The following is a 12845-nucleotide window of genomic DNA, read 5'->3' as shown; positions in this document are numbered from 1 at the left end:
TTTTCTATATTAGAATATATTTTAAAATGTAGTTTATTCCTGTGATGGCAAAGCTGAATTTTCAGCAGCAATTTCTCCAGTCTTGAGTGTCATTTTTTGGTGTCGTATTTTTTAGTGTTTGCTGATCTGCAATATGTCTATAGGATGTTTCCTATCAGATGTCAAATAGACGTTTATTAGATGTCTTTAAGATGTTTTAGAATGTATGTAAAACTGACATCTTACAGAGGTCTGTCAGATGTTTGTACACAGCAGATGCTTGCCAGATCGAGGGATCTTTAAGAGACATCTTGCAGATGTACATGTGCTGCCTGGGTTTTGATCAATTTAATGCATTTTTGCTGAATAAAAGCATTAAATTCTTTTAAAAATCTTAGTGATCCCAACTTTATTTGTTACTCTCTCATCATCAATTTTCATTTATAATTTCACATTTTGATGCAATGGTTAAATTAGTGACAGATTCAGTCAGCCAAACATCTTACAAAAGGACTTGACTGTTCAAATGGCAACACACATCTATATACTAAATACTATTCAGTTTATTAAAATATTAGCCCAATATAAAATATTACCTAGGGCTAAATGACTCAACCACACAGAAAATATTTACCTACAAATATCAAGTTGCAGCTGTCATAGAAGAGAAAGACAGCGCATAATGTACAGAAAAAGTGAAGGACACATTTATGTACACTTGCTTTGCGCGGCAAATACTGAGGCGCGCTCTTTGTGATCTTGTGCTGGATCGCTTGATATAACTTGGCAAAGTTCGCCATCTACTGTACAGTTCCTAAACAATACAGGCGTTTTTAAAATAAAAAAAAAATCAGATATCATTTGATATCAAATATATCGTTTAATATCTTAAAACCTAGGCTACATTAAATTAGTCTCTCATTTTTTTTTATCTTGTAAATGTTTTAAACAAAAGTTGTCAAACTGAGCCTTCTCCAATTGAAAAATGCTATTTAGATAAAACAAAAAATAATAATACTAAACATAATTATGTTCAGTAAAATAAAAAAAAAAACAGTGAATTTAAGCGTAGGACAGCAAGGTTTGATACCCTAAAACAAATTTTTAGGTGACTATAATATTAGAGAACCCTTATAATATTTCCCCCTTGTGTTATGAACATTTTCATAAAGCTGATATGAAATAAGTGAATACATATCCATTGAATACAACTTACATGAGATGTACAGTACTAACAGGTGTTTCATCCTACCTCAAAATGAAATTTGGTCGATCTCCTCGTCGCTCTTTGATGTCTGAACTCATCATATCGTCTATGAACTAGTCAGGTCTAAACAAAATGGCGGCCTTCTGCATGGGATAACGCGGTGTTTCAAAACTATCATAACAACATGGCACTTTTAAGGCTGTGTGCCTATTCAGCGGGTTTAACTCGGAGTTTTGCGGTTGACAGGAGTGCTCAGAGATTTCTGAATGGCGATTATTGCCGCCTCTGTCTCAGAATACAAAGTAACGGAGGAAGACATACACAAGGTGAAGGTAACGTTAACGATAAACAGTTTAATGGTCATGCTGTCACCTGTCGTGCCCTTCAAGTCACATGAAGTCTGTCTTTATATGTTACTGTTGTTTGTTTTATATTATGTATGTTTTAAGTGTTAACTGCAAAAAATGTTGTTTACATCGAGGATCTTTAATGTCTCAATGTCAAGGAAGCTTTGACGTGTAACGTTAACAGTCTGACATAGTTCAAACGACTTGATTTTTGTTTCTCGACGCACACTTTCGGTCTTTCTTTGATGTGCATCTAACCAAGATTTATTATGTCTGTATGGATTCTTTGTTGTATTATATGTTATGTCTCATTTAGTTTCTCAGCAGCAAATACAAACAGTAGAGTTTGTAAACTTTATAGTTCACCGTTTTATCTGTCATTTCTCAGACAAAGCATGGGCTACAATTTACCAAAGACAATATTCAGCCATCCCTAAGAAGGAAGATGGAAAGAAAAGATTCTGGGAGCAGTCTCAGTTGTTGGATGGTATGGTATTTTTCACTTATGATTAGAATGTTTATTACTGAGTGTATAAGAACAACAAAATTTTATAGCTTTTTTTTTCAGAGCAAATTGACTGTATGATTTTTATATTTTAATTTCAAGCTGAGCTGATTTTATGTAGCGCTTTTCACAATATAGACTACTTCTAAGCAGTTTTACAGAAAATCCTCAGTGTTAAAGTTTATAATATCTTAACGTCTTTATAGTCACATTTAGTCGATTAGACCTGGAGAATAGTATAGTTTATATTTTATAATAATATAAACATCCCAGCAATTTAGATTTGCTGTATTAAATATATATTTGAGAGTTTACATGTAAGTTGTATACTTACTGTATATATCCATCTTTATATAGAGAGCTATGTGATAATATAGCTTATATTTTGCAATGATACTAATAATAACGTAGCCAAGAATTGCTGTATAGAGTCAAAGACAAGATTTTATACATAAAAGCATATTAAATGTAAGTATAGTGTGTAGTTTGAAGTTTAATATATATATATATTTTTAAATAAAATATCAAAATATTGGTGAAACAATGTTTCAGTGTCATTCAGCGAAACAGATATAGATGCAGTATGTAAAAATGAAATGGCATGTTTATTCTGACCTTCCCTTATTAAAATCTATAAAACAATAAGTTATTCATACAATATTTTATTATATTTTAAATGATTAAAAACTTACTGTTAATAAATAGATTAAACGTAGTTGTTTGGTAAAAATGTGGACTATGGTAAGATTTAAGGTCATTGCACGCTGAGTCCGAAATTTCGTATGCGTTTTTTCGTTTTTTTTTTTTTACATTGACCATCAAAATGCTTGTTACGAATGCGAAAATGCAGAAAATCAAACCTGATCCGAATTTTTAATTACTTTTTTATGATTTTTTTATGGCAAATTCGTGTGTAAACTCGATTTATTTCGTACTCAGTGTGCAATGGCCCTTAAAATAATTTTTTATGTCATCCCATGATTCTTATTCAAACTGTGCTCGACAAGATTTATTTGTATGTAAACTATTGTTAAACTGAATGATATCTTTTTGTAAATCGTGGTAAAATGTATGATAGTCATTTTTTTGCTCAGAAAAAAACAAACAGGACACATTCTAATGTAAATGTTGTTTTTGTTTTGATACTTGAAAATCCTTTTTTTTTATCTTTAATGCCTATATTGCTTTACATGAGTGTACTGTATGTATGTGGGTAAAGCTGAATACTTGTATATCCAACTTTAAATATATTACCAGGCAAAAAAAAGTTAACTTAAAATAATTTAATAAAATATTCATTAATGGAAACTACTTTTTATAGATGTGTAATAATAATACTAATCGTTGTGCAATACAGTTTTCTCACTATTTTTTTTTTCACAGTTCTGGAGGCCAGAATCCAACAGCTGCAATCTGACGCCATTGTAGACGTCAAACATTCAAAGGTGCAAATCATCAAAATGCAGCAGAAAATAAAGAAAACGTCACCCAGGAATAGTCAAAAGAACTTGCCGGGAGAAAAAGCAGAAACGCTTAAAAGTGGGCCATCTGCCAAAAAAGGTGTAACTGAAGGTGTCACGCCTTTCAAAACTCACTCAAGTCGCTGGATGGAGAAACTTAAACTTGAACGTGAAAAGGGGATTAATACCCAAAAACAAACTTCACATAGAATGCACGGCAAGCCAGGTTCGGGTAAAAGCAACAAAGGGAGTTTGATGCTTCCTGGAACATCTACAAAGACCATCGTGACAGGCACAAGAACAAAGACAAAAACTAAAGCAGAAGACTCCAAAGGCTGTGCTGTGCAAAAAAAGCCTAAAAATAAGGTTTCGAGCGTCAAAGAAAGTTTAGTCGTCAGGTTTCTAGGAGTGCAAAAGATCTCCAGCAGTAAAGTTTCTGAATTTATTGAGGAGGGAAGTCTTGATGTAGACAACGCAATTGACCAGCAGAGCTTGAGTGCTTCTGAAAAGCTTCTGGAGGATAAGGAAGGAAACCGCTATGGAGATGCTCAGCTCAGAATTCGTTGTTACTTGGAGGCGTGTGTTTTCAATGATGATCTAGCGCGAGCTCAGAACTTCCTGATTTTTCATCACCGTCAGTTATCCAAACGAATCCACTTGTCTATCAGTGCCTACAACATCGTAATGAGGATGTGGGCAAAAAGAGTATGTATGAAGCATCTTTCTTTTTACATTATATCAACATTTCTGATCAAACAAAATATTAGACGAAAAACAAATTAAATCAGATACATTATACGTCAGTGCATACAACATCATAATGAGGATGTGGGCCAAAAATTGGACCATTTACATCTCTCTTCTTACGCATTTTTGATAAAAAAAAAAACATAGCCTGTTTCCACCACTGAATAAAAAATTAAACAGGTCATTGCGACTTTTTATCTCACAATTCAGATTTTTTTTTCACAATTGAATTCACAAGTTTACATCTTGCAATTTTGAAATTTATCTCAGAACTGTGAAATATAAACGCACAATTGCGAGTTATGCTGCCTTCATGTGATATGGGTAAGATGATGCTTTCCACTTGTGAAGTGGAAATTACCAGTGTGTCGTGTTCAGGTGCTTTTGTTGTCGTAGTGAAGAGAAACATGGCTACTTTGGTAAAACAGACCAAATAAAATAACATGAGAAAATTGCCTCCTTCAGAACACTGTACCGCACAGCACCCTACTGGAGGCGAGCCACGATAAGCTAGCATCTTCTCTTAATGGTATTTTTAAAGACAACACTACGTTTAAATAGCGACGTTATTAAAATCCTTTATGCCTAGGCATTATGGGGGCTACAAACTAACCAACTAAACAGCAGAGAACTTTTAACATCATGCAATGCTTATCATTCAGTATAGTTTCGTTGCTGTCCGCCATGTTGAAAGGTCAAAGTTTATCCCATCTCGGCAGCTCAGGTATCATAAATTTCGAGCTTTCCAGTGGAAATTACATTGTGAGTGGGTGTTCATATGCAATTTCGATATCGGATTTTGGTATTTACCATAATTACGATAGCACATGAAGTCAGCATTATAACGTCAGAATTGCGGGATATCAATTCACAATTGCCACAAATGAAGTCAGAATTGCAAAACTGACTTTTTTTCTCGAAATTGCGACTTCGCATCTCACAATTCGGACTTACTTTCTCGCGGTTGTGAGTTTGTATCTCGTTATAAAGTCAGAATTTTTTCGATATAAACTTGCAATTGCGAGTTATACAGTCCAGTTCTGAGGAGGAAAAAAGACTGATGTCTTCACAGAATTGCGAGTTTATATCTTACAATTCTGACTTAATTTCTCACAATTGCAAGTTTATATCTCAGAATTCTGACCTTAAAACTTGCAATTGGGGTTTTATATCACGCAACTGCAACTTTATTTCTCAGAATTAGGAGTTTATATCATGCAATTTTGACTTTATTTCTCAGAATTGTAAGATAACAAGTCGCAATAACTTTTTTATTCAGTGGCGGAAACGGGCTTCCATACAGAAATACTACAAATATAAATATCTAGTGTAAATATATGTACACTACCAGTCAAAAGTTTTTGAACAGTAAGATAAGAAATCCCTTCTGCTCACCAAGCCTGCATTTATTTGATCCAAAGTACCAAAAAAGAAAAAAGGTAATGACGACTTTTTATCTCGCAATTCTGACTTCATTTCTTGCAATTGCAAGTTTACATATCGCAATTCTGACTTCTTTTTCTCAGAATTGCGGGATATAAACTCACAACTGCCAGAAATGAAGTCAGAATTGCTAGATATATACTTGCAATTCTGACTTACTTTCTCCCAATTGCGACTTTGTATCTCAGAATTCCGACATATAAACTTGCAATTGCGAGTTATAATGTCCAGTTATGAGGTGGGAAAAAAAAAGACTGATATGTTCACAGAATTGTGAGTTTATATCTCAGAATTCTGACTTAATTTTTCACAATTGTGAGTTTATATCTCAGAATTCTGACTTTATAACCTGCAATTGGGAGTTTATATCACATAATTGCGACTTTATTTCTCAGAATTGGGAGTTTATATCTTGCAGTTCTTACTTTGTAACATGCAATTGAGTTTATATTTCACAATTCTGAGAAAAAAAAGTCAGAATTGGAATTTTGTATTATACAATTCTGAGAAAAAAAGTCAGAATAACTTTTTAAAATGTTTTATTCAGTGACGGAAACAGGCTTCCATACAGAAATACTACAAATATAAATATCTAGTGCAAATATATATATATATATATACTACCAGTCATCAAAGATTTTTTTAAATGTTTTTTTTTTTAAAGAAATCTCTTCTGCTCACCAAGCCTGCATTTATTTGATCCAAAGTACAACAAAAGTAGTACAATTTTAAAATATTTTTCCTACTTAAAATAATTGTTTATATTTGATTAGATTTTAAAATTTAATTTATTTCTGTGATCAAAGCAACATTTTTAGCATCATTACTTTGATGTATTTGTGTGTAAAATTTAAATATTTAGCATGTCCTGTTCTCTCTTTTTTTAAACAATTTGTCAGTATTTTTAGTATTTTTTTCTTAGTTCTTTTTATTTTACCTTTTTAGTCTTATTATAATTTTTTCCAGATTAAAATTGTATTGTTTTACAGGATGTTTCAGTATTTTGCTGGTTCCTTTCCCTTTAGTCTTACGTGTTTTATAATATTCCATTTAAAAAATACTTTTTCAGTCTTTTGCTTGTTCTTGTCTATGTATTTGTCCGTTTTTATAATTTTCCTTTCTATAATTTTTTTAATATTGTTCTGTAACACTCCATTTAACACCATTTCAAACTGTGCTTTTCAGGGCTTCATCAATCACATTCGTCGCTTGTTCATTCTGATCGAAGAAGCAGGTCTGAAACCCAATGTCACGTCTTACAGTGCTGCTCTGGAGTGCATGGGACGCATGCCTGAATGTCAACCAGATATTATTAAAAGGTAACCATTTACTTCATTTATGTAGTGCAATGTATTTAAATCACGACTATGTATGAGTTAATCCAACAGAGGGTGCATGACTAGTTTGTAATGCATTTTGGTCTGGACGAGGTTTTGTCGTATGACTGTTATCATTATCATGAATCTCACAAAGACATGATATGGTCATGTTTTGCTTCACGATAAAAAGTAATATAAGTATATATTTATATTTTATTTTAAGGTGAAATATGACCCGGAAAGGCTTATAAAATAAGACATAATCATTAAGTTTTAGTGTTAAAATATTCAATAACAATGAGTTTCACATTGTTTAATGGATTGACAGTTCCTGAGTCCTGACTGTGTCTGTAGATGTCAGTGTTGCAGTGTGCAATAATTCATGTGTAACACAGACTCCTGCATTCTCATTAGATTCCTTATAAGAATCCAAATTAAACTGATAAACATGCAAATTCGTAATAGCTCTCATATTTATGCTTTTTTTATGAATGTATCATCCATGAGCCAATCCATTCATCCATAGCACTATAGGATTATTCTCAGCCTGCCTTGACCGTGTCCAAAAATAGAAATTCAAATTGTGGTCATTCATCTACAGAGCATTAACTCAGTGGACCGCCATTTTCTCTCTGGTCATCTATTTGTTTTGTGTGCTGCTCATCTCGGGGTAGAAGAATTTAGCAGATGAACACCTCCTCACTTGCATTTATACGAGAAGCTCCTTGACAGAATGAGGCCAGATAAAAAAAAAACATTTTTTTCTTTTTCTTGGAACACTTTCACATCATCATATATATTAAATTGTCATGTGTTTTTAATTACTTAATGAAACATATGCATATGTATATTTAATATATGTTCAAATATATATTACAAAGTTTTATCTATCTATTGTTCTTTTTGAAATAATACATTTATTGACCAAAGATGCATTATATGGGTCTAAAGTGAGGATATTTAATGTTACAAAGATTTCTATTTCAAATTTTTTTTTTAACTTTCTATTCAACATAGAATACTGAAAAGATTGTTTTACATAAAATATTAAGCAGAACAACTGTTTTCAACATTAATAATAGTAATTCTAATAATAGTAGTCCAGAAAAAATGTGGTATTGTTTGATTCAGCATGCTACTAACAAACCACTCTTACGATTTTTGGTCAAACTGTATTTTTTATATCTTTTGACAAGTAGGTGGCACTGTGCTGAAACTACTCATGTGCCTTCAGGTCATGCTTAGTATAACATGTACCAAGTTTGGTCTGAATTTGCTAAAGCGTTGTGAAGAAACAGCCCATTTTAGCACAAATTACGTCAAATTCGTTAATGCGTTTTACAAAAACGGTTTGGTATATCAAAAAGCTTTTGGTAACTTTTTGCAAGCATTGTCTGAAGATGATCTGAGCCAATTTTGATCAAAATCGGACAAACCGTCTAGGACATCTTTGAAAAAGTAGATTTTTTTTTTTCAAAGTTCAAAAGTTATTAGCAGAAATATGAGTGCAAATGTATCCTATTGGTGTCGCTAGACAGTTTAAGTTAGAGACTCCACATTTGCTATGGTTAATATTGAGACTGTTCTCTATCTGTGTGCCAGATTTCATAACTGTCTCGCAAGCGATTCTATAAGATTCGTAACACCACAATAAAGAATTTGTTAACGCGTTTTACAAAAATTGTTTAGTATATCAGAAAGCTTTTGATGACTTTTTGCCAGCATTATATGAAGATGATCTGAGCCAATTTTGGTCAAAGGTGGACAAACTGTCTACGACAACTTTGAAAAAGTAGACTTTCCTCATTTCAAAAGTTGTTAGCAGAAATATGAGTGCAGATTTGGCCTATTGGTGGCGCTAGACAGTTTAAGTTAGAGACTCCACATTTGCTATGGTTAATATTGAGACTGTTCTCTATCTGTGTGCCAGATTTCATAACTGTCTCGCAAGCGATTCTATAAGATTCATAACTACACATTAAAGAATTTGAAAAATACAGCTTTTACTACAAAATTCTAAATGGTCCATGCTCAAAATGGCTGACGTAGGAAATTTTTGTATTGTCTGATTTGGTATGCTACTCCAAATCTAACAAGATCACTCTCATGATTTTTGGTCAAAAATATATACAAAATGTCAATTTGTTCATCTTTGGACAAGTAGTTGGCACTGTGCTGAAACTACTTAAGTGCCCTCAGGTCATGCTTGGTATAACACATACTAAGTTTGATGTAAATCTGCTAAAGCGTTGGGAAGATGCAGCCTGTTTTAGCACAAATTTAATCAAATTCGTTAATGCGTTTTACAAAAATGGCTTGGTATATCAAAAAGTTTTTGATATACTAATGTGAGATTCAGCACTGTCTGAAGATAATCAGAGCCAACTTTGGTCAAAATCGGACAAACCGTTTAGGACGTCTAGATTTTTCTCAAAATTCAAAAGTTAGCAGAAATATGAGTGTAAATTTTGTTAGAGACTCAATTTTCTATGGTTAATATTGAGACTGTTCTCTATCTGTGTGCCAGATTTCATAACTTTCTCACAAGCGATTCTATAAGATTCATAAGATGCATAACAACACATTAAAGCATTTGATAAACACAGCATTTTACTGCAAAATTTTAAATGGTCCAAGCTTATTTTTTATGTTTTTTGTTCAAACTGTTCAGAAAATATATATACAAAAATGTCAAATTTGTATATCTTTTGACGAGTAGGTGTTGATGTGCTGAAACTACTCGTATGCCCTGAGGTCATGCTTGGTATAACACGTACCAAGTTTGGTCCAAATCCGTTGGGAAGTGTTGGGAAGATATAGCCTTACGTCCATTTTGGGCAAATTCCGTCAAATTTCCGCATTTTACAAAAATGGTTTAGTATATCAAAAAGCTTTTGATAACTTTTTGCCAGCATTGTCTGAAGGTGATCTGAGCCAATTTTTGTCAAAATCAGACAAACCGCCTAGGGGTGTCTTTGAAAAATTATGTAATTCTTTGCAAAATTCCAAATTGCAAAATATCTTGGCCTGTAGAAATTTAAGTTATGCATTTGTTATGCAAAGTTAAGTATGCATTTGACTCTGCATGAACTAATGAATCATAGGAAAATAAATTTAGCTTCTAGACCACACGGTTCAAAAAAAAAAAAAAAAGAATTTTTTGTAAAGTAGTGTATATTTTGATTTGTGTAAACTCTCTGGAAGCATCTGCTGAACATCTTAAAATAATCAGACTGACATTGATTTTAAACCTACTGGACAGTTGTGCCCTTTGTGCTCTGTCTTTAGCAGCTTGTTTGTTACCACACCGTAACCGTTTTAATTGATTTTATTGATTGTATTAGGCTTCTGTACATCTTTGAAGCCTAATAGGCCTACAAAGTCTCTGCATTTGATTGTGCTAAAGGTGACTGCTGAGGCAAATATGGTTCTGCCCAATGACAGCACAGAGGGACAGTTGCAGGGGTGGCTTGTGGCAGCTGGCTGGGTGATCGATCACTGTAAGCTGATGGCAAACACACACTGTTGTGCAGTGGAAATCTTCTTTCTACAAACCCCAGAGGAGCCTATTTTTTACCCATCTGTCTCTCTTTGTTCTCCTTGCCACAGTTTCAATTTGTCTTTCAGCTCTCATGTGGCACGGTTGTTGCATCTTTCGTTGCAATCCAAGCTTGCCGTCCTCTTTACACATTTGGTTTCAAGTCACGATCTTTAGGACCAGCCATTCCCATTGTCGTTTTGATTGTAATAACGGTGTAGTCGGTATCCGGTGATGTAAGCGTCAACATGATGCCAAGAGCTAACAGTGTGGAAAGAATAGATTGATAACCTGAAAATTTTGACATGTTGACCTGTATAAAAAGTTAAATGCGAGAGGATTTTATAAAGGGTTAGTTGAATGAAAATTCTGTCATTAATTACTCACCCTTATGTCTTTCCAAACCGGTAAGACCTTCATCTTCAGAACACAAATTAAGATATTTTTGATTTTCAGTCCAAGAGCTTTGTGACTCTGCATAGATTGCAACACAGCTACCACGTTCAAGGCCCAGAAAGGTAGTAAGAACGTTGTTAAAATAGTCATGTGACATTAGTGATTCAACTGTTTTGTTCTGAAAATAAGCTCTTGTGTTTCATTAAATCTGGAAAAACCTCTCAGATTTTAGCCAAAAATATTTTAAATTGTGTTCTGAAGATGAACGGAGGTTTTACGGGTTTGGAACGACAGATAGGTTAGTGATTACTGACGGAATTTTAATTTTTGTGTGAACTATCCCTTTAATTCAGGTTCAAAATTCACTTTATAGTGAATGTCACAGTTCACTGTAGGAAGAAGTAATTGACTTTGTATGGACACAAAATATTACACACCTAGTGTTTTGCCCAAATCACAAACCTAATGTGACCATTCACACTGAGAGCATTTGAATCTGAATTCACACCACTTGAGTTTCGATTTGGTTTGTAAATATTCAGCTGAAAAATGGCGATGTTAAAATGGTGTAACTGATTTTAAAATAAATAAAGATAGATATAACAATTAAACATTTCAGGATATTAATAAATACAATAATAATATATCAAAAATCCTGTAAGAACATCAATTTACAGAATGAAAAGCAAATTCCTTTTCATTATCTATATATACATAACCAGTCAAAAGTTTTTGAACAGTAAGATTTTAATGTTTTTTAAAGAAGTCTCTTTTGCTCCCCAATGTAATTTTAAAATGTAAATTATTCATGTGATTTCAAAGATGAATTTTTAGCCTCATTACTTCAGTCACATAATCCTTAAATCATTCTAATATTCTGATTTGATTTGTTATTTTAAATAGGAAAATACTTCACAATATTATTGCTTTTGCTGTATTATAAATGCAGCTATGTTAAATATAATAAATGCAGGCTTGGTGAGCAGAAGAGTCTTATATATATATATATATCAGACGATTAATTGGTGCTGATATTTTTGTGCAATCCAAAATAAAATTAAATATTCTGCCTACTGTAAGGCCTACTACACGTAGTTCTGCTTAGCCACACAGGCTTACTGTGTTGCATAAACATTGGTTTGCCAAATGAAACGCAACCGTTTACTTTTGACGCTCCACAGCAAGCCCAAGCAGAGTCAACTCTCAGCAACCTCTATATTTATCATCTTCCTTTGTCTCAGACAAGAGGATCAGCCTTTGAAAGAATGCCTCGGGATTACCCTGATATAGAGTTTTCCGCCTCTCCTAATTGCATTTGCATCAGCTCAGGGTTTAACATTTACTAGAGTATTGAATGCAACCCTCAGGAGGTAATGATGTGATTGTTCCTCTGTCACGCACAAGATGGAAAGGGTAAAGGAACGTCTTTCTCAAGGCCTCAGGTCGCCCTCTCCCACTTCATCTGCTCCTTGTGCGCCCACTAGAGGGCACTGATTACTCATTGTCGGTGCATTTTACTCCTAAAGATGCCTGTTGCTTTGGAAACCATGGTTGCATTCTCAGAGGCCTAGGAATAACCCAGTCTGTCTTGCAGCCTCCCAGCAATGTAAATTATCTTGGCCGGTTGCAGACCCTTACAGAATAAATGTGCTTAAACCACTAGTTTACAACTAGTACCACAGCACTGTTGAATTCATGATTCTGATTGGTTGATAGACTTTCTAAGGTGTCGGTTAATGTTGAGCAGTTCCATTTACTCACCCCCTTGTCTTCCAAGATGTTCATGTTTTTCTCTCTTCAGTCGTAAAGTCGTTCAGTGGTTTTGAGAAAAACATTTCAGGATTTCTCTCCATATAGTGGACTTCTATGGTGTCCACGAGTTTGAACTTCCAAAATTCAGTTTT

General features: G+C 33.7%; 1 protein-coding gene across 1 annotated transcript in view; it reads left to right on the top strand.

Annotated features, from left to right (window-relative positions):
- The first annotated feature begins 1339 nt into the window (after positions 1–1339).
- Positions 1340–12845, top strand: part of polrmt (polymerase (RNA) mitochondrial (DNA directed)) — a 74709-nt gene continuing 63203 nt past the window's right edge. The window contains exons 1-4 of the mRNA XM_073844126.1: positions 1340–1518; positions 1922–2020; positions 3422–4203; positions 6874–7007. Coding sequence (XP_073700227.1) covers positions 1371–1518; positions 1922–2020; positions 3422–4203; positions 6874–7007 — 1163 coding nt within the window. The 5' untranslated portion in view covers positions 1340–1370. The remainder of the gene's footprint in view (positions 1519–1921; positions 2021–3421; positions 4204–6873; positions 7008–12845) is intronic.

This window comes from Garra rufa, chromosome 7 (assembly GCF_049309525.1).
Source record: "Garra rufa chromosome 7, GarRuf1.0, whole genome shotgun sequence".
Classification (NCBI taxonomy): domain Eukaryota; kingdom Metazoa; phylum Chordata; class Actinopteri; order Cypriniformes; family Cyprinidae; genus Garra; species Garra rufa.
This window is presented reverse-complemented; position numbering and strand designations above follow the sequence as displayed.